We start from the raw sequence: 26264 nt of genomic DNA, 5'->3' as shown, positions 1-26264 counted from the left end.
CAGTTCCTCGATGAAGAACTTTGTTGAACTGTTAGCAACATGGATTTAGGTTGCATTAGTTGTGGAGTAAGTTTGCATAGCCTACTGTTCAAGTTTTTGTAATTTTCTTCTATAACGTATAGCTTCCAAATATATCACCATGTCAATCTCACAAACTCTGTCCAGGTTTGCATTCATAGCTCCATCCACAAATGTGGTGACATTTCCTTAGCCCCATACCTCAGTTTACAAAACAATGTGTCAGGATCAGGCTGTTGAAATTACAGGTTATACCTATTTTATTAAGGTGAATATATGTATGTTTTAATGTGGATGTTCTCTGTGTGACTTCCGTTTGGGACACGGACAATCATTATTATCAGTACTCTATGCATTATAGACTATACTCAGGTATCAGAACGCATTTGTTGTAAACACTGCAGCAGTATGTTCCCTTATGGTATGTAATGTGAGTCGCCTATGAGTACAATTTTGGAATTGACGTAATTTTTTATCGAAACGTGGTATCTGATTTTAGATTCTTCCATATTTTTCTATTCAGGTAGATCTCTGGCATGTTACATGTTGACGCCATTGTGGCTCATTTTGCAGATACAGAGCCACAATGTCTTGTTCTCCGTCATTTCCTTCCCACTAGCGTTGGTTTGTTGCAGAGTGGCTACATAGAGAGGGGGTGGGGAGAGTTGTTTTGTGTTGCGTTCCTGCAGTGTGTTTGACCCTTGACCTCGTTGTTGTGTTCTCTCCGCCTTGCATTCCAAAGTGAGGTTTTCCTGCAGCAGATGTAGCTTCAACAGACGAGAGGCGCTCGTAGCTGCTAGGGTTCGCTCGTTACTGCGCTCCCCGTACGTGTTTACAAGATAGCTTCTCATGAGCTTTCTGTCACGTTACAGTGCACTAGACTAGAACAACAATAGTTTATATAAATGAATTAGCTCAACAAGGGACGTGCCTACCGAGCACAGGACGAGCGAGAAAACGAGCAACTGCGTGGTGGGAAGGCTAAGTTAGCGAAACGGAGAGAAACCGCTCAGCTAACGTAGCTTGCTAGTTCGGCGTTTCCTGACCCATTGAAGCTATCGCAACTGCTGCTGGAGGAGCAACTGAGAGAGGATCGCTAGCTACTAGAGGGAGGAAATGAAGGACAAACAGAAGAGAAAGAAGGAACGCACGTGGGCTGAGGCGGCTCGCATGGTAATGTACTACTAATTATTAATTGTAATTGTGTAATGTACTGACAGCCCCTGTGCGACAGGGTAGACGAACAACAGTCGGCAACCGAACAAAGATTGTACCGAGTCTGGTTGGCACTGCACGCAGCCCGCTAACGCTCGCTGGCAGGGAGTGCTCCAGCATTAAATTGCCAACATGTTAACAATGGAATAAATACATGCATTGAGCCCGTAATAACGAAATACCGTTTTTTATTCTCTTATTGTCATTCCGCGTGTGGCTGTGGCTAAACGAACCCTCATTGTTGACAGGCGCATAGCTAGCTGGCTAACGTTAGGGGGTACGTCTGCCTTCCCGTTTGACCCTTTGTTTGCTAGCTAGCATAACTCACTGTATTAGCAAGTTAACGTTAGCCAGACTACCACCATTTATTGAACATGTAACTACATATACATTTCCTAGTTAACCACCAAAACTGTTTCCCAGCTGACGTTAATTACACTAACGTTAGCTCCTCGTATTTTTTAACACATTTAGCCAGGCCCCTCTGTGGCTGGAGTCAACAAGGGTCAGGGGGGCATAACGTTAACGTTACCACCCCCAGTTTAGCTAATGTTAGCTCGCTAGGTGGCAGCTAGCTACAACCATATAAAGATGGATAGAGCCGTCTTTATGTAGCCAACACCATAGTTTTTGGATAGCTAACCTGGTGCATGCGTGCAAATGTTTTTATGTAGCCATGTTGATAAATAAGCCAGATAAGAAGTAGCTTGTAGGCTACCGTAATAGTATAGACATCATGTCTGTGTTCTTGTGTACTGCAAGTCCTCAATGCTGCTTTTCGACTGTAACACCAGTGTTACACTAGTGTATACACCTTTATGTTATACTAGGGAAATGATATCCCTAGCTAGGGCTGAAAGTGAGGTTATGTGACGAGCAGCAACAACCTCTGCATAATCAAAACAGTTGTGAGAATGTGTTAAAGTTCAGTCAGATCTACCAGAGCCATGGACCAATGAGACACAGGTGCCTGGACCATAGATGGAAACAGAAAAGTCTGAGCCTTTTGGGTAAACAATGTGTGGAAATGCACCACAGTGTGTTTCTATGGTTAGTGCTGTCTGGGATGTTTGGGACGTCCTTACCTGACCTTAACCTGTACTTCATCATTTAAAAATCTAGATTTGTCAGACATTTTTCGTCCGTGGTTTCATCTGCTACATACACACTATTCTCTGTGCTTTGTAGAGGGGTCTAAATAGCTAGGTCTACTAAATGAGGCAAATAAAGTAATTTAGAGAGGGAGAGGTTCATGTCATGCCACTCGGAATTGACTTTATGCTGAGCAGCCTGATCAGACCCCTACATTAGTTATGCAGAGCCCTAACAGTGCATATTTATTGCTATAAACCGTCTGCATCTGGCAAAAGTCCATTAATTTCAATGGGAGGCAGTCCACTCTTCTGCAACTGCCAGACGAGGCTGCGTTGCATAGCCGAGAGCTGCCAAGTGACACGAGCCTACCATAAGAGCTAAATAACACTGAAACATGAATGAGAGCCTCAGCTGTCCTGGAAGACTGATCACGCTCTCCACAGCTGATGTGAGTAAGACCTTTAAACAGGTCAACATTCACAAGGCCGCTGGGCCAGACGGATTACCAGGACATGTACTCCGAGCATGCTGACCAAACGTCTTCACTGACATTTTCAACCTCTCCCTGTCTGAGTCTGTAATACCAACATGTTTCAAGCAGACCACCATAGTCCCTGTGCACAAGAACATGAAGGTAACCTGCCTAAATGACTACCAACCTGTAGCACTCACGTCTGTTCCCATGAAATGCTTTGAAGGGCTGGTCATGGCTCACACCAATACCATTATCCCAGAAACCCTAGACCCACTCCAATTTTCATACCGCACAAACAGATCCACAGATGATGCTATCTCTATTGCACTCTACACTGCTCATTCCCACCTGGACAAAAGGAACACCTACATTGGGGCAAAAAAGTATTTAATCAGCCACCAATTGTGCAAGTTCTCCCACTTTAAAAATGAGAGGCCTGTAATTTTCATCATAGGTACACTTCAACTATGACAGACAAAATGAGGGGGGAAAATCCAGAAAATCACATTGTAGGATTTTTTAATGAATTTATTTGCAAATTATGGTGGAAAATAAGTATTTGGTCAATAACAAAAGTTTATCTCAATACTTTGTTATATACCCTTTGTTGGCAATGACAGAGGTCAAACGTTTTCTGTAAGTCTTCACAAGGTTTTCACACACTGTTGCTGGTATTTTGGCCCATTCCTCCATGCAGATCTCCTCCAGAGCAGTGATGTTTTGGGGCTGTTGCTAGGTAACACGGACTTTCAACTCCCTCCAAAGATTTTCTATGGGATTGAGATCTGCAGACTGGCTATGCCACTCCAGGACCTTGAAATGCTTCTTACGAAGCCACTCCTTCGTTGCTCGGGCGGTGTGTTTGGGATCATTGTCATGCTGAAAGACCCAGCCACGTTTCATCTTCAATGCCCTTGCTGATGGGAGGTTTTCACTCAAAATCTCACGATACATGGCCCCATTCATAATTTCCTTTACACGGATCAGTCGCCCTGATCCCTTTGCAGAAAAACAGCCCCAAAGCATGATGTTTCCACCCCCATGCTTCACAGTAGGTATGGTGTTCTTTGGATGCAACTCAGCATTCTTTGTCCTCCAAACACATTGAGTTGAATTTTTACCAAAAAGTTATATTTTGGTTTCATCTGACCATATGACATTCTCCCAATCTTCTTCTGGATCATCCAAATGCTCTCTAGCAAACTTCAGACGGGCCTGGACATGTACTGGCTTAAGCAGGGGGACACGTCTGGCACTGCAGGATTTGAGTCCCTGGCGGCGTAGTGTGTTACTGATGGTAGGCTTTGTTACTTTGGTCCCAGCTCTCTGCAGGTCATTCACTAGGTCCCCCCGTGTTGTTCTGGGATTTTTGCTCACCGTTCTTGTGATCATTTTGACCCCACAGGGTGAGATCTTGCGTGGAGCCCCAGATCGAGGGAGATTATCAGTGGTCTTGTATGTCTTCCATTTCCTAATAATTGCTCCCACAGTTGATTTCTTCAAACCAAGCTGCTTACCTATTGCAGATTCAGTCTTCCCAGCCTGGTGCAGGTCTACAATTTAGTTTCTGGTGTCCTTTGACAGTTCTTTGGTTTTGGCCATAGTGGAGTTTGGAGTGTGACTGTTTGAGGTTGTGGACAGGTGTCTATTATACTGATAACAAGTTCAAACAGGTGCCATTAATACACGTAACGAGTGGAGGACAGAGGAGCCTCTTAAAGAAGAAGTTACAGGTCTGTGAGAGACAGAAATCTTGCTTGTTTGTAGGGGACCAAATACTTATTTTTAATACTCATTAAAAATACTAATTTAATACTCATTAAAAATCCTACAATTTGATTTTCTGGATTTTTTTTTTCTCATTTTGTCTGTCATAGTTGAAGTGTACCTATGATGAAAATTACAGGCCTCTCTCGTATTTTTAAGTGGGAGAACTTGCACAATTGGCGGCTGACTAAATACTTTTTTGCCCCACTTTATGTGAGAATGATATTCATTAACTACAGCTCAGTGTTCAACACCATAGTGCCCTCAGAGCTCATCATTAGGCCAAGGACCCTGGGACTAAACACCTCCCACTGCAACTGGATCCTGGACTTCATGACAACACATCCGCCACGCTGATCCTCAACACAGTCCCCTCCTGTACTTCCTGTTCACCCATGACTGCACGGCCAGGCAAGACTCTAACACCATCATTAAGTTTGCTGATGACACAACAGTGGTAGGCCTGATCACTGACAACAATGAGACCGCTTATAGGGAGGAGGTCGGAGACCTGATGAGTTTTGACTACAGGAATGGGAGGACCGAGCATGCCCCCCACTCTCATCGAAAGGCTGTAGCGGTGCAGGTTGGGAGCTTAATTAATATGCCTTGGTGTCCACGTCACCAACAAACTAACATGGTCCAAGCACACCAAGACAGTTGTGAAGAGGGCACAACAAAACCTATTCCCCCTCAGGAGACTGAAATTATTTGACATGGCTCCTCAGATCCTCAAAGGGTTTTACAGCTGCACCATCAAGAACATCCTGACCGGGGCCAAATCTTGGTCCAAGAGGCTTTTAAACAGCTTATACCCACCCCCAAGCCATAAGACTACCCAGACTATTTGCATTGCCCCCCCCCGGAACGCTGCTGCTACTCTCTGTTATTATCTATGCATAGTCACTTTAATAACTCTACCTACATGTACATAATTACCTCAACATCGGTGCCCCCTGTACATTGACCCATTGACTCTGTACCAGTACACCCTGTATATAGCCCCGCTATTGTTATTTACTGCTGCCCCTTAATTATTTGTTATTCTTATCGCTTTCTTTTTTAAGGGATTTTCTTAACTGCATTTTTGATTAAGGGCTTGTAGTAAGCATTTCACAAAGGTCTACACCTGTTTTATTCGACAAATACAATTTGATATTATCATTGTTGCTTCTTGAGGATCTTGAACTGGATGCAGTTAATGACACATTTGATTTTATTCAGTTCACAATGCTATAAATCCTACCATGTTTTATATTGTACATGCATACTGCAGATGCGTTATAGCTCAGTTCTCCTTCCTTAATATGGGTGTGGAAGTTCCTTAGATGCACAGGCCTGCATTTTAGGATGTGGCTCTGTTCAGTTGCCAGACCCTATTTTACTGTTTTCTGCCTATCTGCATCCCTGCACGCCATGGAAGTGCTACAAAGCTCTGTGCCATTTTTGGTTTTGACTGTGCAGAGAATGCATGTATTTATAAGCTAAGGCCCATATGTCACTGCCGATCCTTGTGGAGAGAGAATGTGTAGCTTTTGGGAGCATAAACAATATTTATAGACTGAGACTAATAACAAGAATCCAGTGTGCTCTGAATCTTGTGCTATGTCATGCTAGGTTTGTGTGTAAAATAAGCATGTTCAAACTAAGGACTTCTGTCATTTGCTGAGGCATACAGAAATGACTGACCAATTAGTGTCACAAGACATACAGAGTCTGGAAACACACATACATTGCACGCTCACACATTCAGGTAGATAGGCAGTGGACACATGGTTGTATCTTCAACAAGATAGGGGCACACACTTTACCAGTTCCATATATATTATAACTGAGCAGGTTCTTTTATTTTCTCCACAGATTGCAGAGTACCCTGATAAGTCTAACTTATTGACCATCTGGTTCCTCAGGGACCGTTTTCTATTTTACATTTTCTTCTGGGACAAGGACAAAATAAATGTTACATTGATTGCCACATGTCGTAGCATTCTGTTATTCACCAACGACTCACCTAATCATGGAGCATACTGTTTCTCTATTTGGGATCTGCATCTTTAGGGTGCATGCGTGGTTGGTGGAGTGCTTAAGAGGCTTTGTCTGCTTGTCTCTCCCTGACCAAAATACCCTTCCTCTCCATTCCATTTCCTGCTTGTATGTCCTTGGGTTCATTTGAAGCAGCGCTCTACTACCCAGTCTGTTATGTATTGTTCCTTCTCATGCATCCTGTCATGGCGACACACGGAGAGACACTGGATCGATCTCACAACCCCAACCACCTATCTGTCTCTGGTCTTTTCATCTTCAGCATTGCAATTAATCAATAATTCACTGTATTTTTAAGTGAGTGGAGATGGCTGTTAAACCACAGGTTACTAGGCTATGTAGTGATGTCACTTTAGAAAAAATATTAAGCTACATCACCTGATAGATATGAATTGGTTCACCTAGAGTGATGGACCTAGTTATGGGTTTGTGTTGTGTACTATTTCTGTCTTAGCGTATTGCTTCAATTTCCCCTTTCTGCTGACAAAGCTTGAGTGGTTAACTCATGTGTTTTAAGCATTTGAATAAATACTTGTAAAAAGTTTTAGGCACAGCCTTTCTGAGTCTTCCATTCTTGAGGTATGGAGTTCACGTTTTGTTTCTCTTTTGCACCCGATATTTCTGAAGCTTCTGTATTCACTGACTGTATGTATGGTACAGACTTATAGTTCGCCTCTATGAATGGGTTAGCTTTCTCCTAACTACCTATAGCACCTATTGAAGATAGTATCTTCTGGTCGGTGGAGTTTTGTTTAGAGCCCTGATGCTCATTCTGAACATTAAAACACAAAGCTTGCGTTACGGTTTTGGAAACATAAGGAACGTGTCTTTCAACGTTGAGAAATATTTTAATAACGGTAAAATTACTACACATCTTTTTACAGGGTTAGTGTTTCCACACAGCCATATCTCCATGTTGCAGCGCTTGTAGACGGCCACCTGTGCTAATTGGCTATCTAGTATGCTCTGAACACCTGTGTGTCAGTGTAAATGGAGAGGAAGTGCAGTTTGTCAAGCATATGGATCTGTGCTAATCTGCTACAGTAAATGTATCTTTTTTTATTTGAAAGTTTCTTTCTTGCTGATATGAAAGATAAGGGAATATCAGCATATATCTGTTTTGAAAACCGTTTCGCAAGCGAGGCTAACCCCGACATTTTTTAATATATATTTTTTTTACCTTGGTCAACCGATAGTCGTCTGTTCTTTCGTCTGTTCTTTTTGGTCAACATTTATATGCACATCTTTCCATATATAGATACATCCGGTGTCTTAGTCCAATCAACTAGCAGTGCGCTTAACTATTTCAAACACCGAGCTTGTCTGATGCTTTAAGACTCACATGACTAGAGGAAGTCCGACCGCAATTGATTTGATTGTGTTGGACCGGACTCAGACTTGCTGTGTAAAAAAAAAAAATAGAATAATTTAAAAATAAGAGACTGCAAGCAACTGTGACTAGCACCCGTTGTCTCTCTCTCGTCCCTGCTGCAGCGACCACCACAGAACATCAACAGTGTATCACGCTGTCTGCTGCTGAAGATGCAGCATAATTACAGCCATTTCTGACTGAAATGACTGCAAAATTAATGCAGAGAATGTGACAAACTCAAAGCGGGAATGTTTACTGGTTGCTCAGGAGGTAAAGAGGAAGGATGGTGTGGAATAAATTTGACTTGTGGAAAATATCACATTTACATAATTATTCAGACCCTTTAGCTCAGTACTTTGTCGAAGTGACTTTGGCAGTGATTAGAGCCTAGAGTCTTTTGGAGTATGACGCTACAAGCTTGTCACACATGTATTTGGAGTTTCTCCCATTCTTCTCTGTAGATCCTCAAGCTCTGTCATGTTGGATGGGGACCGTCGCTGCAGAGCTATTTTCAGGTCTCTCCAAAGATGTCCGATCGTGTTCAAGTCCGGGCACTCGAGGACATTCAGAGACTTGTCCCGAAGCCACTCCTGCATTGTCTTGTTGGACGTTGAAACTTGCTCTGAAGCAGGTTTTCATCATGGATCTCTCTGCACTTTGCTCTGTTAATCTTTCCCTCGATTCTGACTAGTCTCCCCAGTCCCTGTCGCTGAAAAACGTCCCTACAGCATGATGCTGCCAACACCATGCTTCACCGGAGGGATAGTGCCAGGTTTCCTTCAGACACGATGCTTGGCATTCAGGCCAATCTTGGTTTCTCATGGTCTGAGAGTATTTAAGTGCCTTTTGGCAAACTCCAAGCGGGCTGTCATGCGCCTTTTACTGAGGAGTGGCTTCCGTCTGGCCATTCTACCACAAAGGCCTGATTGGTGGAATGCTGCAGAGATTGTTGAGGTTGTTTTTCTGGAATGTTCTCCCATTGCCACAGAGTAAGTCTGGAGCTCTGTCAGAGTGACCATTGGGTTCTTGTTCCCCTCCCTAAAGGTCCTTCTCCCCCGATTGCTCAGTTGGGCCGGGCAGCTAGCTCTAGGAAGAGTCTTGGTGGTTCCAAACTTCTTCCATTTAAGAATGATGGAGGCCACTGTGTTCTTGGCGACCTTCAATGCTGCAGAAATGTTTTGGTACCCGTTCCCAGATCTGTGCCTTGACACAATCCTTTCTTGGATCTCTACGCACAATTCCTTCAACCTCATGGCTTGGTTTTTGCTCTGACGTGCGCTGTCAACTGTGGGACCTTATATAGACAGGTGTGTGTGCCTTTCCAAATCATGTCCAATCAATTTAATTTACCACAGGTGGACTCCCAAGTTGTAGAAACATTTCGAGGATGATCAATGGAAACAGGATGCACCTGAGCTCAATTTCGAGTCTCATAGCAAAGGGTCTGAATACTTATGTAAATAAGCTATTTCTGTTTTTATTTGTAATACATTTGCAAAAATTTGTGAACCTTTTTGCTTTGTCATTATGGTTTATTGTGTGTAGATTGAGGGGGAAAAAATAAATATTTAATACTTTTTAGATTAAGGTTGTAACGTAACAAAATGTGGCAAAGTCAAGGGGTCTGAATGCACTGTATATGGATGATTTATAAAGCCAGGCACATTTTTAACTTGGGCTGTTAATTATAGGCCTAATTAAGTTGGTTTCCTCATCACTTTTTAGACAATTAAGACGGGCTGTTTTCTAGTCTCCTAACGCTGCTGCTGCCTCCAACTCATTGTTCTCCACACCATTATGCTGTTTAGCTTTGCTATTATGCACATGGCAACATGGTCTAGGAAAAGGCAATCCGCTATCCAACGCGGGACAAAGCGTGTTTGTTAAATAATTTTTCCCCCATTAGTGTTGCACCATTGTTCTTATGTTATTTAACCATATACACTACAGTTCAAAAGTTGGGGGTCACTTAGAAATGTCCTTGTTTTCCATGAAAACATACATGAAATGAGTTGCAAAATGAATAGGAAATACAGTCAATATGTTGACGAGGTTATGAATAAAAACATTTTTTAAATTGAAATAATTGTTCTTCAAACATTAAACTTTCATCAAAGAATCCTCCATTTGCAGCAAATACTGCCTTGCAGACCTTTGGCATTCTAGTTGTAAATTTGTTGAGGTAATCTGAAGAGATTTCATCCCATGCTTCCTGACGCACCTCCCACAAGTTGGATTGGCTTGATGGGCACTTATGTACCATATGGTCAAGATACTCCCACAACAGCTCAATAGGGTTGAGATCCGGTGACTGTGCTTGCCACTCCATTATAGACAGAATACCAGCTGACTGCTTCTTCCCTAAATAGTTCTTGCATAGTTTGAAGCTGTGCTTTGGGTCATTGTCCTATTGTAGGAGGGAATTGGCTCCAATTAAGTGCCGTCCACAGGGTATGCCATGGTGTTGCAAAATGGAGTAATAGATCCATTTTACCCTGTACATATCTCCCACTTTACCACCAAAGCACCCTCAGACCATCACATTGCCTCCGCCATGTTTGACAGATGGTGGCAAGCATCTTTTCAATTTTTCTGCGTTTCACAAATGTTCTTCTTTGTGATCCAAGCACCTCAAACTTAGATTTGTCTGTCCATAACACTTTTTTCCAATCTTCCTCTGTCCAGTGTCTGTTCTTTTGCCCGTCCTAATCTTTTATTTTTATTGGCCGGTCTGAGATCTGGCTTTTTCTTTGCAACACTGCCTAGAAGGCCAGCATCCCGAAGTCGCCTCTTCACTGTTAACGTTGAGACTGGTGTTTTGCAGGTACTATTTAATGAAGCTGCCAGTTGAGGACTTGTGAGGCATCTGTTTCTCAAACTAGGCACTCTAACCCACATGCTGATGCTCCAGATACTCAACTAGTCGAAAGAAGGCCAGTTTTATTGCTTCTTTATCAAAACAACAGGTTTCGGCTGTGCTAACATAATTGCAAAAGGGTTTTCTAATGATCAATGAGCCTTTTTTAAAACTATTAACTTTGATTTGCTAACACAACGTGCCATTGGAACACAGGAGTGATGGTTGCTGATAATGAGCCTCTGTAAGCCTATAGATATTCCATAAAAATCAGCCGTTTTCAGCTACAGATGTCATTTACAACATTAACAATGTCTCCACTATTTCTGATAAATTGTTTATGTTAATAGACAAATGAGCTTTTCTTTCAAAAACAAGCACATTTCTTAGTGACCCAACTTCTGAACGGTAGTGTACAATTTCAGTAACATGTCTTAGAGTGATGGACTGTGCCATCCCCACGGCCTCCACAATGATTCAGTCCACTCAGACAGGTGTCTTCTACAACGTTATTTGCAAAATATTTTTACTACTGCTCGACTAAAGAAATCTCAGTCGACCAACAGCCCATCGACTAAACAATCGACCAGTCGAATAAATGGTCAGTCCTCGTACACACGCAACGAACCGTGAACGATGCTAACAGCTATTTTCAAGAGCTATTATTAGGCCCAACTCTCAAATGTTCTGTGTGTGCTCTAACATGTTTACTTATTGTATTGTATTTTTCAGGTTCTAGAGAACTTCTCTGATGCCCCCATGACGCCCAAGCAGATCCTGCATGTTATCCAGACCAAAGGACTCAAGGAAATGAGGTCAACAACCACACACCCACACCTTTTAATTAACGCACATCTCTACTGTAATATGTAACATATGTACAATAATAATATCACTCGTTTTATGTCAAATAAGTAACACACTTTGTCATTTTTCACCATTCCCCCATGATCTCTACCTGGCCGGATACACAATGTGTTTCACAAAAACAGAAGGTGAGATGGCACAATAACAAAAGGAAAATATTATCTATTTTTTTTTTGTGCGGTCTCTTTGCATACCATAGTATTACCTTGCAAGTTCACATTTTTGTCTGCTTCTCACACTCATCTCCTCTGCTCTTCTCTGTCCATAAGTGGCACGGCCCCTCTGGCCTGTCTGGTGACCATGCTGCACTCCCAGGTGAGGGGGGACCGAGTAAAGAACAGCATCTTCTTCAAGCTTCCTGGCAGGATGAGTCTGTTCACTTTAAAGGTATGGAACAAGCCCACTCCATTCACCAAATCTCTTGAACATGCACACACACAACTCTTATCCCTACCCCTTATAAACGTCATACAAACCTCTACCTAAAATGCACATGCACACACGTTTCTGATAGGAGTCACCTTTCTGACTCTCCCTCTGCAGAAGAACGCTCTGCAGTGGACCAAGAGTTCGACAGAGGCGGAGACAGCGGACACCACCACACAGGCTACCGCTTCCACTGCAACAGCAGGGCCAACGGAAGGTGGGGAGCAAGAGAGCTGTGACTCCATGGAAACGATTGCGGCCAGCGGAGAGAATGACGGTATGTATGGTCACATCTACTGTAAATTAGTGTTAGAGTTTACATTACTTACCTCTTGTGCTGTCACAATACCAGAATTTTTTTTAGGGCTTACTTTTACCATAGCCTATACATAATCCAATAAGCATTATCAGCTGTAGCCCAACTGATGCAGCATAATGGCTAAATAAATAGGCTGAAGCACAGGATTGCATGTATGCATACCCCATTGGGCAAATCATATTAGCTGGATCCCAAACTCTAAACATGATCTTGTTACTAGTTAGCAATGTATTGATGACTTTAATGTCCCCATAAACACAGTGAATATAATGTAGGCATCTGTTAGAATTGTCCAGTGTTACATTTAGCCCCAGTCTCCCCTATGCACTCACTGTGAATTAAGGAGCGCTAGCACACCGAACCATGCTGATGTCCTCCGTTTTAAAACTGTGCTGTTTGCGCTCATTTTTTAGGAGTTGTAGTAGCGATCGAAAGCTGGGATTCCCTTTTTATATAAACAAAGGCTATCAAAACTTCTTTCAAATGCGTTTTCCCCACGATTGCATTAAACAACAAGCTGACTAGGTAAATAGGTCAACTATTCCACTATGAGGTTATCTGATTTGCTTAATGCAATTGTGGGGTAACAACAAGCTGACTAGGTAAATAGGTAAACTATTCCACTATGAGGTTATCTGATTTGCTGTTCGTTACTCGTCTTGTTCAGGCAAATTACTAGACTGACTTAATCCTCTTTCAGTATACAACATGAGACACATTTGACAGAAGAACCCGAAAGTAACACATTGGAGTTATGGACCATTTTTCAAGTTTGGTTACAACGTGCAACCTGACTCACTGCCCATTTTCTCAACCACTGTTTACTGTTTATCCACCTTTTTTTTTTTTTTTACCACTACATCCCTGGTCTTTATTAAGCACAAAAATATATAATTACTTTGACTGGTCTGTTCAAAGGTGCTTTCGAAACAACACCGGAACATGTATTGTGATACAGGCGGAAGGAGCATGCCCACGAGAGGGCTTTTTGAACAAAAACTGGGAATCGGAGAAAGGTTTTTTTTCCTCCCTAAACATGTGTTCGTTGCCATGGTTACAGGCACACATGACACTGCCATCCCCGGCCTAGATCTGTGTGTTTGTCTGTGTACTTTCTTTTTTTATTTTTATTAAGAGAAGCATTTATTGTTTATTTGTATGGGAGCTGCTGTTTATGCGAGTCTTTGAATGCATGGCTGATAAATTCTAGATGATAAACGCACCATCACCAATTGTGGTAACAGAAACCGAAACGTGCAGTGTGAAAAGCCTTCTAGTCAGTGTATGTGATCCATGGACCATTTGTCATCAACTATGTAAAGAGTAACAATTTTGATATATGACCATAACCTTCTCTGCCCCCCCCACCACACACAGCGTCAGTAGATGAGAGCTCATCCAGTGCGTCCTGCTCCACAGAGCCCCAGACCAGGCTGAGTAGGTCTGGAGTCTCCGGACAGGTGCGCTCCGAGGCCCAGGCACAGACCCGGCTAAGCCGATCCAGACAGGTATGCTTTACCCCACCACTCCCTCTGAAGCGTTTTTGGATATGATATATAAGAAATAATTGCATATTGAAGATCCCCTTTATCTCTGAATTCGTGATAACATCAGTCTTAGCATTCTATTACCTCTCACCATGTCCCCTGCTCTCCTTTGCTGCAGTCGGGCAGACAGAGGAAGAAGGCTGTGATGATGCCGCGCGTGGTCCTCACTCCACTCAAGGTCAATGGTGACCACGTCCCATCAGGTTAGCACTGCTCTCTACTAGCCCCTTTGCTACCCTAACCCCATCTTTCTGTGCCCACACACACTTCCTGGGCAGCAAATTGTGGTAGCATTACACACCAACGCCTTTTGAGTCCTATTCCTGGATCGACTATCAAAGATGTTTGACAGCCATCGTTGATCTTGATGTCACAAATGATGGGTTGAATTTGAGTCTGGCGGTGGACAAGAGCGCAGCGCAGTGAACACACAGCAGGGTGACCTGCCAAATGGTCCATTCCCTATTTGCCATAGCATAAATGTTCAATACATATGTGGTATTAACATATTGCAAGAGAACAATGCAAATTGTAGAAAGAGCGGAGAGCACCAAAGCAGCGCATAATGTCAGATGGGGCCTAACATGCTGTCTAGATCGGGTGTGCATCATTGCGCGCATGTTGATTTTGTACATCTACACCAGATGTGATCTAGACACGCAGGTTGAATTATCAAAAGGAACTCTGAATCAACTATGTTAATTTGGAGACAGGTCGAAACACATGAAACATTTAGCTAGCTTGCTGTTGCTAGCTCATTTGTCCTGGGATATAACCATTGGGTTGTTATTTTAGCTGAATTGCATAAGGTCCTTTTCCCCCCTGGGTCTTTGTAGAATTTTGAGTTTCACAAAATTGTATGTTCTCTTCTCCAAAAATTAATCCACAGATAAAAGGGGAAACAGTTTGTTTCTAGTAATCTCTTCGCCTTCAGTAGAAGTAGTTGTCTTCTTCTGTGGACTTTTATGTCGATTGGCAACCAACTTTAAGGTGCCTTACCACCGACTGGAGTGTGGACCTCAGTTCATCTTTCCTATAACATTCTTTATAACACTTGAATGAACATGGCGTGCGTTTTTAAACGAATAAACCTATTAGGATATGCCTGTACAAATCCTAAATATAGACCTACATGTTAAAAAATAAATCAAAGTAGCCATAACGAAATACTAAAATAAAAAAGCAAAAATGTTCTGTTTTTTGAATAAGATGCATCTGGATTTGAATATAGGCTACATTTTTAAACTGAAATGAAGTACCATTAGGTTTAGTTGTTTTTTACCATGTCACAAGCCTACCTAAAGGTTTCTGGCAATGTTTACCTTTTCTAGTGAACTCAGAACTCAGGTTTGTGGTCTGTCCGTCTTTTGTATAATATTTTTGCGTATGCTGCAAGGGACTTCGTCAGGTCTGCTGGCTCACCTTTATCATTCGGCCTGAAATCGAAGAACTTCCAACTTGGTGTCGACATGCTTTTCTTTCCCACCAAGTCACCATATGTTTTTTTTTTTTTCTCAGGATTTAGCTTAAGCGATACTTATGAAATCCAGTCACTTTTTTTTACTGTCGGAAAGTATCCCTATTGAAGAAACTACACTTGATATGTTATAATTAAGCAACAAGGCCTTGTGTGTGTATGTATGTCAAAATAAAGGGATCACTAAAATAACACATCCTAGATCTGAATGAATGAAATATTCTTATTAAATACTTTTTTTTCTTTACATAGTTGAATGTGCTGACAACAAAATCACACAAAAATTATCAATGGAAATCAAATTCATCAATCCATGGAGGTCTGGATTTGGAGTCACACTCAAAATGAAAGTGGAAAACCACACTACAGGCTGATCCAACTTTGATGTAATGTCCTTAAAACAAGTCAAAATGAGGCTCAGTAGTGTGTGTAGCCTCCACGTGCCTGTATGACCTCCCTACAACGCCTGGGCATGCTCCTGATGAGGTGGCGGATGGTCTCCTGAGGGATCTCCTCCCAGACCTGGACTAAAGCGTCTGGTGCAATGTGGCGTTGGTGGATGGAGCGAGACATGATGTCCCAGATGTGCTCAATTGGATTCAGGTCTGGGGAACGGGCGGCCCAGTCCATAGCATCAATGCCTTCCGCTTGCAGGAACTGCTGACACACTCCAGCCACATGAGGTCTAGCATTGTCTTGCATTAGGAGGAACCCAGGGCCAACCGCACCAGCATATGGTCTCACAAGGGGTCTGAGGATCTCATCTCGGTACCTAATGGCAGTCAGGCTACCTCTGGAGAGCACATGGAGGGCTGTGCGGCCCCCCAAAGAAATGCCACCCCATACCATGACTGACCCACCGCCAAACCGGTCATGCTGGAGGATGTTGCAGGCAGCAGAACGTTCTCCACGGCGTCTCCAGACTCTGTCATGTCTGTCACATGTGATCAGTGTGAACCTGCTTTCAACTGTGAAGATCACAGGGTGCCAGTGGCAAATTTGCCAATCTCTGTGTTCTCTGAAAAATGCCAAATGTCCTGCATGGTGTTGGGCTGTAAGCACAACCCCCACCTGTGGACGTCGGGCCCTCATACCACCCTCATGGAGTCTGTTTCTGACCGTTTGAGCAGACACATGCACATTTGTGGCCTGCTGGAGGTCATTTTGCAGTGCTCCTCCTGCTCCTCCTTGCACAAATGCAGAGGTAGCGGTCCTGCTGCTGGGTTGTTGCCCTCCTATGGCCTCCTCCACGTCTCCTGATGTACTGGCCTGTCTCCTGGTAGCGCCTCATCCTCTGGACACTACGCTGACAGACACAGCAAACCTTCTTGCCACAGCTCGCATTGATGTGCCATCCTGGATGAGCTGCACCAGCTGAGCCACTTGTGTGGGTTGTAGACTCCGTCTCATGCTACCACTAGAGTGAAATCACCGCCAGCATTCAAAAGTGATCAAAACATCAGCCAGGAAGCATAGGAACTGAGAAGTGGTCTGTGGTCACCACCTGCAGAACCACTCCTTTATTGGGGGTGTCTTGCTAATTGCCTATAATTTCCACCTGTTGTCTATTCCATTTGCACAGCAGCATGTGAAATGTATTGTCAATCAGTGTTGCTTCATAAGTGGACAGTTTGATTTCACAGAAGTGTGATTGACTTGGAGTTACATTGTGTTGTTTTAAGTGTTCCCTTTATTTTTTTGAGCAGTGTAATAGAAAGTCAGTGGCTTGACAGTTGGCACTGGGGGGTAGAGTCAACGTCAACATGGCTGTGAAACTTTCTGAACATTGCAGATAGAAATAGAATTACTTATATGGTTAATATACCACTGCTAAGGGCTGTTACTCATGACCCAACTCAGAGTGCCTGGACACAACCCTTAGCCGCTGTATATTGGCCATATATCACAAATCCCTGAGGTGCCTTATTGCTATTATAAACTGGTTACCAATGTAATTAGAGCAGTAAAAATATATGTTTTGTCCTCCATGTAGTATACAGTCTGATATACCACGTCTGTCAGCCAATCACCATTCAGGGCTCGACCCACCCAGTTTATAATATAATTATTTTTTAACGGTAGGCTAATGTAACTGATATCTATGTATTTTTATGGACAAGAGAATCATAGCCCTACCAATTTGAAAATGATTCTGCAGCCTAGACTAGATCAAATAATTAGGCCTCGCAATGTGTCCTTAATATTGTTCTCTTTTCCGTGCACAAAATAATGTGCGATCAAATCGTAGATCAACGATGTTTGGATGGGACGATGTGTCATTCCAGACATTGCCCAACCCCAGTGAGCTGCTCATGTTTGACCGTACTCCTTATGTGTACACCCAGAGTATTTCTCTCATTCTGAGGTGCCCCAGAAAATCCTCCCTTCTTGTGGTTCTGTCCGTCTCTGCGTGCAGAATAACCTTCCCTTGCCCTCACTGTCTGAGTGCAACTTCCAATACCCTCCTTCTTTCTGTGTGTACCTGGAATATCAGTCCCTCCTTCCTGCCTTACGTTTAGCTGCCCAGTAAACCTGATTTTCTCTGTATGAGAGAGGGTGAGGTGAGCACTTTCTCAGATGTCTGCTGCACCCCCCCTCCTCTCTGTGTTTGTGGGCCTGGGTAACTGCTCCTCTTGCTTTGTTGTGTGCTGCTCACCCCTCCCAACCCCCCCTCCCCCACCCCACCTGTGCTATTGGCTCTGCTGTCCCCCCTTTTGGATTGTCTGCCTGATCTGCCCTCCCCTGCTTGTAAACCCCCCTTTACACACGTGACGGGAGTGTCTCACCAGGCTCCCCCTCCTCCCCACCTCTCCCCCTCAGGAGCAGCGGGGAGGCGCAGGGAAGGCTCTAGGGGGGGTCCAGGCCCCACGCTCCGTGCCCGCCCTGAACTGGCTAGCTGGAAACGCCCCCAGCACTTCAAGAGCATTCGTGGCCACCACTCAGGTACAGGGGTTAGACCCGGGTATAATCACCCCCAACCAACATCTCCCTCAGTAACCACGAAAACGCCAAACCCCTCTCTCCCCCTCAGTCTACCCAATTATCAAACCCTAAACAATTAGCAACCCAAAAATCCCCTGGATTTGTGGAAGCTTAGTCTGTTGCACTGTGGTTGAATTCAACAAAATGTCTTTCTCTCTTCATTGACTGTCCCATTTTTATTTAGTCCAATTCAGCGGGGAGGGGGACGGGTTCAGCTGTGAAGCATTTTTTTTCCCCTCCCATCATTGTTCAGGACATCTTTGGCAGAGAGATATGCCTGATGGGCCTGAACTGTAAACAACTTGACAAATCTTTATCTTATGACTTGAATTTAGCTATCACAAAGGAAAAGGCCAAACATCATAGTCTAGATATAGCACACTATCTGTAGAACTATTAGATGTATATAGACGTTGCGCAGGTCAGCTGTCTACAAATGTTTATTTATTTTATTTGACCTTTATTTAACCAGGTAGGCAAGTTGAGAACAAGTTCTCATTTACAATTGCGACCTGGCCAAGATGAAGCAAAGCAGTTCGACACATACAACAACACAAATAACACAAATAAGCACCAAACGTGGACAGGGTGATTTGGTAGCTAACTAATGGTACACTGGTCTCTAACATTGTCAGGATTGCATTGGTCGCTAATGCTAACAGGCAGTGCTTTGCAGGTTGCTAACTGAATGCCAGGGTCGGCTAGCTATCCCAACACTAGCCATCCGGACAGGACTTACTTAACCGCTCACTGACTGAAAGCTGTTGTGGTTGTGTTGGCTGCTAAGCTAAACACCTACTGTGCTGCTGCTGGCTGGCAATGGAATGGCCACGCTGTGCTTGCTGTTAGTTGAATGAATGTGTTTAAACCCAGGGTTGGATAGCATTAGCCACTTGCTAACCCGTGCAGGCCTATGGGTTGTGTTTGTCTGCAGGGCCCATGAAAAGGAGCCGAGGTGGGGTGGAGGTGGACTTTGAGACGCCTGGCTCAATCCTGGTCAACACAAACATCAGGGCACTCATCAACATGCGCACCTTCTCTGCCTTCCCAGCGCAGTACCAACAGCAACTCCTGCAGCTCCTCCCTGAAGTCGACCGCCAGGTGAGTGCGCACGCTCAGAATTTATCATTATACTCATAGTTTATAACTGATAGTTTCCCTGGAATAAAAAGCTTTTTCAATGGAGATTCCCTATTGGAGCATGGCTTTTAGTCCAGCCCATAACGTCTCGTCATTTCTGTGCCATGTTGTTGTACAGAGAAATACCAGAAACGTCTGGAATGTAACCCAGTATGTTCCGCCTTTCTTCTTCTCTAGGTGGGACCTGACGGTCTGGCTCGCCTCAGTAACTCTGCTCTCAACAATGAATTCTTCACTCACGCCTCCCAGAGCTGGAAGGAAAGGCTCGCTGAGGGTTAGTACCTAACTGTAGTTAGTTATAATGTACACATGTAATGTGATTGAGTGGGTTAGTGACTGGCTGCACATATAGTGAACACCTTCCCTTCAGGGTTTAATTGGCTAACAATTTATTTGGCCAGGACTATTTCCAGGTATTTTTTTCAGATATAACACAGTTACAATAACTCAAATCAAATTGTATTGGTCACATACACATGTTATTGCGTGTGTAGTAAAATGCTTGTACTTCTAGCTCTGACAGTGCAGTAATCTAACAATTCCACAATTTCTACCTAATACACACAAATCTAAGTAAAGGGATGGAATATATACATATAAATATATGGATGACCGAGTGGCATAGGCAAGATGGAATAGATGGTATAAAATACAGTATATACATATGGGATGAGTAATGCAAGATATGTAAAGATTATTCAAGTGACTAGGGATCTATTTATTAAAGTGGCCAATGATTTCAAGTCTGTATGTAGCAGCAGCCTCTCTGTTTGCTAGTGATGGGTATTTAACAGTCTGGTAGCCTTGAGATAAGCTATTTTTCAGTATCTCGGTCCCAGCTTTGATGCACTTGTACTGACCTTGCCTTCTGGATGGTAGAGGGGTGAACAGGCAGTGGCTCGGGTGGTTGTTGTCCTTGATGATCTTTTTGGCCTTCCTGTGACAATAGATGCTGTAGGTGTCCTGAATACCGCACCACCCTCTGAAGAGCCCTGTGGTTGTGGGCGGTGCAGTTGCCGTACCAGGCGGTGATACAGCCCGACAAGATGCTCTCAATTTTGCATCTGTAAAAGTCTGTGAGGGTTTTAGGTGACAAGCCAAATTTCTTAAGCCTCCTGAGGTGCTCCACTGCTGTCCCGTTGATTTGGATAGGGGGGTGTTCCCTTTGCTGTTTCCTGAAGTCCACGATTGAGTGAGAGGCTGTTTCCCTGACACCACTCCGAGTGCCCTCCCCTCCTCCCTATAGGCTGTCTCGTTGTTTGTGATCAAGCCTACTACTGTTGTCTGCAAACTTGATGATTGAGTTGGAGGCGTGCATGGCCATGCAGTCATGGGTGAACAGGGAGTACAGGAGGGGGCTAAGCACACACTCTTGTGGGGCCCCAGTGTTGAGGATCGATGAAGTGGAGATCTTGTTTCCTACCTTCACCACCTGGGGGCGCCCTGTCAGGAAGTCCAGGATCCAATTGTACAGGGTGGGGTTGAGACCCAGTGCCTCAAGCTTAATGATGAACTTGGAGGGTACTATGGTGTTCAATGCTGAGCTGTAGTCAATGAACAGCTTTCTTACATAGGTATTCCTCTTGTCCAGATGGGATAGGGCAGTGTGATGGCGGTATGCAAATTGAGTGTGTCTAGGGTGGCAGGTAACTCTTGGGAAACCAGAAAGTGCCCATTGATACTACAACATAGCTTCCTAGTAAATACCAGGGGAAACAATAGGTCAATACACAAATTAATGTATTGTTTAAAACACTATAGCCAGATATCTGTGGATTAATCTTGTCCAATATTGTTTGACCTACTCAGGGGAGTTCACCCACGAGATGCAGGTGCGATTTCGCCAGGAGATGGAGAAAGAGAAGAAAGTGGAGGCATGGAAGGAGAAGTTCTTTGAGGAGTACCACGGTCAAAAGTAAGTCTCCTGAACACACCCCGTCACATCAGTATTTTTTTTAAGCTCGCTCTTAGTCCGTGGATCATTTCGAAAATTACTTTAATTATTTCAATTGGGTGAAAGTGTCTTTTATAAATGGTATATACTGTGCACTAACGTTGTGATCTATGGCTGCAGGTCTGGCCTGACCCGGGAAGAGTCTCTGAAGTTGACAATGAGTGAAGAGGCCGATGCTGCCGCCAGCGTCCTGGAGAGTGAGGTGGCATCTGTGGCTGCAGGAACGCCCAAGCGCCGTGGTGTGGGCAGGCGGCGGCGGGACGGCAGGATGAGACGGCGAACGCGTGCAGACATGAGACGCAGGGCGCGGCGCACCCTCTGCAAGACCAACTCCCCCGCCATGCAGACCCCCGAGCAGCCGGAGGGCACACTCACTCTAGACGCTGTTGCCTCTGTCTCTGCGCCCTCGCCCGTCCCAGAGGCCACCATGGTGCAGGGAGAGGTGGTGCTACAGGCCGAATCTGGACTGGAGACCCCGGCCCAGTCTGCCTCCCTAGAGCCCACGCCCTGCCCTTCCCCTGTCCCCACGCTCCTGTCTGTGACCGTGCCTGAGCCTGAGCCCACCCCGACCCCCAGCCCCAGCCCTGCATCCGTCAGTGCCATTGACGAGCCTGAAGTCACTGCCCGCCTGCTCCCCGAAGAGCTTGCACCTGCCATCGCCTCAACCTCTCCCTCCTCCTCTTCCTCCTCCTCCTCCTCGTCCTCCTCCCCTTCCTCCTCTCCCTCCTCAACCTCAGAGAGGCAGGGGGCGTTCACCGGCGGCTTGGACTCTTCTTCCTCTTCCTCCTCCTCCACGGCCGCCGCCACTGCCGATCCACTAGACGATGGGGCCTCTGTGGTCACCTCGGTCACGGGGGGAACGGCCACCAGCAGCCAGGAGAGCAGCCCTGCAGCCAGCCCCACCCCCACTGCCGCCACCTCCACCCAGACCAAGGAGCAGAAGAGGAGGCCAGACGAGACCCAGGCCTTCTCCAGCTTCCCCGAGAAGAGGCCGCGAATAGAAGATCGTCAGTCCTTTCGTACCACAATCGACGGGGTCCACACGGAAAAGCCGCAGCCGACAGCAGAGGAGCCCAAGGTCCCACCTATCCGGGTATGAAGTCACCATTTGTAATTGTAAGTCTTTATTGTGACTAGTGGTGCAGTGGCAGGCACCCAATTTCCTAAGACCTGGAGTCCACAATCTGTAAAGTAAGTTTGATTATTTTGTGATTTCTGTCTCCACAAAACATCTCAAATCAACTTGACAAAGAACAAGTTCTTTCTCTGAAGATGGTAAATCAATAGAGATGATTGACTCTGGGTTTCGGTGTGAGATTATTAGCCAAGCAATGCATGCTAATGTCCTGTATATGGCCTTGGTAAATTCCATATTTGACATGCTCTCCTTCTCTCTATCCCTCCAGATTCAACTCTCCAGAATCAAACCGCCCTGGGTCAAAGGGCCGCCAACCTACCAGATCTGTCCCCGCATTGTGCCCCCCGGCGAGGGCTTGCGGCGCACGGGGACGGGGGCGCGCACCCTGGCGGACATCAAAGCTCGCGCCCAGCAGGCCCGGGCCCAGCGCGAGGCCGCTGCTGCTGTTGCAGCCACTGGGGACGGGCCAGGGCCCGGCGGGGGCAGGGCTGGTTCTGGGCTACCGGATCGCAGCAGTGGAAGACGAACTCGAGAGCACCCAGGACCCGTCGAGCCCGGAGGAGGAGGAGGAAGAGCAGGAGGCGTGGAGGAGCAGGGATCGCCTGCGGGCTCTCATCCGCCTGGAACACAACTACAGCTGTCCAATGTAGAGCCCTCCTCTACCCCCACCCCCCACACAGCTGCCTCATCCCCCTCCCTGTCTACCTCCTCCAACCCCTCCCTGTCCTCTTCAGAGCCCCCGCAGACCCCCACTCCACCCCTACCCGCCCAGGAGGAGCGGCTGGGGGAGCTGAGTGGGGAGGAAGGGGCTACACTAACACCACCACCAGTCAAATGCACCACCAATGGACTCTCGGACAAGGCAGTGCTGCTGAAGCCTGAGACTGTGTCCAGCCACCTCCAAGGGCAAAGCGAGGGGGCCGACTGTGACAGGACAACGACCCAAAGCGGTCCCTTGGCACCCACCTCCATCCCAGATTCTCTGCCCAGGTTCGGGGCCCAGGGAGTGGATGTGATCAGGTCCTTGGCCGGCACAGAGCAGGCCAGGGGGGGAGGAGGGGGTGTCATCCAGCATGGTTCCCACCACGTGGGTCCACAGGAGAACCCCCCCACCCCGGCTAGAGAGGGCCGCATCCAGGGCGAAAGGCAGCAGTCGGAGCCCCCGGGGAGGGAGAGAGAGACAGCCTCTCTCCCTCGTCTCCCACCCTCAGTCAGAGAGGACGACGCAGGGCATCACAGCGACTCCACGGAGACGGCCTCCGACTGTGAGAACGAGAGCCAGGAGGAGGAGCCCCACCTGAGCACATGGCGCCACCACCTGCCCGCTCAGCGCAACGGCAACATCCAGCACCTCCAAAGGCTGTCTCAGAAGGCCCATGGCCAGCCTGTGATCTGCAGTCCCCCTTCACAGCAGAACCAGCAGCCGGTCATCCAGGCCCATGTGTCCAACCAGCACGGCCAGACGGTCATCCAGCCCTGCTTCCCCAACGGCCTGCCCAGCCAGAGTCTCATGCAGCCGGGACAAAATCCGCAGCAGCCTGGACGCACTCCCCACCCAGACCAACAAGCTATCGCTGCGCCACACCCCAAAGCCCAGAGGGGGCACAAAACAGACGCCATCGAAGACTACAAAGCATCTAGCCGTTGCTTGGCTGATGAGGACTGTAGGTTGGGGCTGAATCCCTCTCCCACCGCTAGCTGCAAGAGGCTCCCTAGTTCAGCCCGGCCTGTGTCTACAGTGGAGGCCAACAACCCTCTGGTCACCCAGCTGCTCCAAGGCAGCCTCCCGCTGGAGAAAGTCCTGCCGCAGACGCACTCGGCTAGCAAGCTGGAGATCAACCGCCTGCCAGAGGGGCTTCAGTCAGGCCCCCAGTCCCAGCTCAGCCGGCAGCAGCAGACCAGGAACCCAGGCACTCGCTTCAGGGGCCCCCCAGAGTCCGGTACGATGGAGTCGCTGGTCCCTGAGTTGTCCTCTCAGAACCAGCAGAAGTCCCCTGCTGGCCGAGGAGGCTCCCCTGGAGCAGGCAGGAGCTTTGCGTCCTCTCCCCCAGGCACAGTACCCTCCCGCATGGCCTGCCTGCTGGAGGAGGCCTCCTCTCGGGCCACGGCCATGCAGCAGTATCTCTCCCAGCAGCCGGCTGGTGCCGTTCCCCCCGGGGCCGTGCCCGTCATTACTTCCCTCTCTTCTTCGTCCTCTTCCTCCAGACGCAACTCCCAGGAGTCAGCCGTCATCAGAGAGTCTCCGGAGAGGCACCACAACTTCACCCAGCCGCGGGCCACCCCGGACGCCCCATCGCCCCCGCACAGCAACCTCTGCCTCTCTGACGTGGTCCCCACCGTCAAGATCAACTGGCACCCTTCCAAACCCCACCCCCCACACCAACAGCAGCTTTCGCCCGTGAAGAGCGAGGTCACCTCCCGGCCCTCTTGCCAAACTCTTGCCAAAACCTCCCCCTCTGGCCCCATGGCAGGCGGCGGGCCAGGTGTGGTGGTCACCAAAAAGGAGGCAGTGAACTCTATGGACGGTTACCTGACTGGAGGAGGGATAGGAGGAGGTGGGGCTATGGAAGGACTGCTGAACATGGAGATGTCCTTAGCCCGCATGGCTAAGAAGGAGGCGCAGAGCAAAGCTCAGTACTCCTCATCTTCCCCCTCCTCCCTCCCTTTCCAGCTCTACGGAAAGCTGCCTAAGCAGGGTGGTGTGGCGTCGCCCGGTTTCAGCTACACGGCCAACGTGTCTGTGGTGGACGGCAGTGGCTTCTCGAGGAGCATCGCTGACGGCGTCCTGCAGCTGCGTCAGCGCCACAGCGCTAGCCAGAGCGCCACACTCAGCATCCAGGCGTTCGCCGACAGCGCCGCTGAGGAAGTGGCCCTCAAGTGCTCGTGCCGCCTCAAGGCCATGATCATGTGCCAGGGCTGCGGGGCCTTCTGCCACGACGACTGCATCGGCCCCTCCAAACTGTGTGTCTCCTGTCTGGTGGTCAGATAGGAGCTTTCTCTGACGTTATCACGGTGTTGGTGGTTTGATGTTATATGCTGTGCCACCTTCAGCATACCTGCTCCATGTATAAACGGTTAACTAACCTAACACACCCCGAACTTGAGAGAAACAAGGGTGTGGGACTTCAGGCTTTGACATGTACATAACCCTTGGAAATGTTGCCTTGTATTATAAAATCGGTATGTATTTTTTTGTTGCATATTTTTTCTAATGCTGTTATGTTGATGTAATTATTATTTTGTTATAATTATTAATATTGTGAATTTATTTGGCACGGTAGATTGTAAATTGTGCCTTTTTTTATTCTTTCCTCAAAACATTTACCTCATCTTATCTTGACACACCTGTCTGCAGTTCAGTGTGAAAATGGTGGCCGTTATTGTTTGTTTTCCTCTCTGGCCCTGCATGGAGGGCTTAGAGGGGGATTTGTTCTCGTCTCTTTCTTGCAAAGAAATATTTTTTTAATCATTAAAGCAAGCATAAATTACATTGTTCAGTTTTTTTGTAAGTGCTTTCATTCCATTTTTCCCTGCACAAAATCAAGTCTGTACTCTGCAGCTAAGCACAGTAA

At 46.4% G+C, this 26264-nt stretch overlaps 1 protein-coding gene across 1 annotated transcript; it reads left to right on the top strand.

Annotated features, from left to right (window-relative positions):
• Positions 1-615: 615 nt before the first annotated feature.
• Positions 616-26182, top strand: LOC118361271 (polycomb group protein ASXL1-like). Its single transcript, XM_052482954.1, has 13 exons — positions 616-1191; positions 11575-11657; positions 11835-11837; positions 11979-12096; positions 12253-12412; positions 13832-13962; positions 14120-14204; positions 18299-18421; positions 19395-19561; positions 19778-19874; positions 21410-21515; positions 21675-22647; positions 22961-26182. The coding sequence occupies exons 1-13, from the start codon at positions 1135-1137 to the stop codon at positions 25679-25681; spliced, it is 4824 nt and encodes a 1607-aa protein (XP_052338914.1). The 5' UTR covers positions 616-1134; the 3' UTR covers positions 25682-26182.
• Positions 26183-26264: the final 82 nt, after the last annotated feature.

The sequence above is a fragment of the Oncorhynchus keta genome, chromosome 28 (assembly GCF_023373465.1).
Source record: "Oncorhynchus keta strain PuntledgeMale-10-30-2019 chromosome 28, Oket_V2, whole genome shotgun sequence".
In the NCBI taxonomy this organism is placed as follows: domain Eukaryota; kingdom Metazoa; phylum Chordata; class Actinopteri; order Salmoniformes; family Salmonidae; genus Oncorhynchus; species Oncorhynchus keta.
Note: the sequence above shows the minus strand (reverse complement) of the source record. Positions and strands in the feature narration are given on the sequence as shown.

Coding starts and splice junctions, on each gene's coding strand:
- LOC118361271 (XM_052482954.1), top strand. CDS start 1,135: ATGAAGGACAAACAGAAGAGAAAGAAGGAACGCACGTGGGCTGAGGCG. Junction 1,192..11,574: donor GGGCTGAGGCGGCTCGCATG/GTAATGTACTAC, acceptor TGTATTTTTCAG/GTTCTAGAGAACTTCTCTGA. Junction 19,562..19,777: donor TCCCTGAAGTCGACCGCCAG/GTGAGTGCGCAC, acceptor CTTCTTCTCTAG/GTGGGACCTGACGGTCTGGC.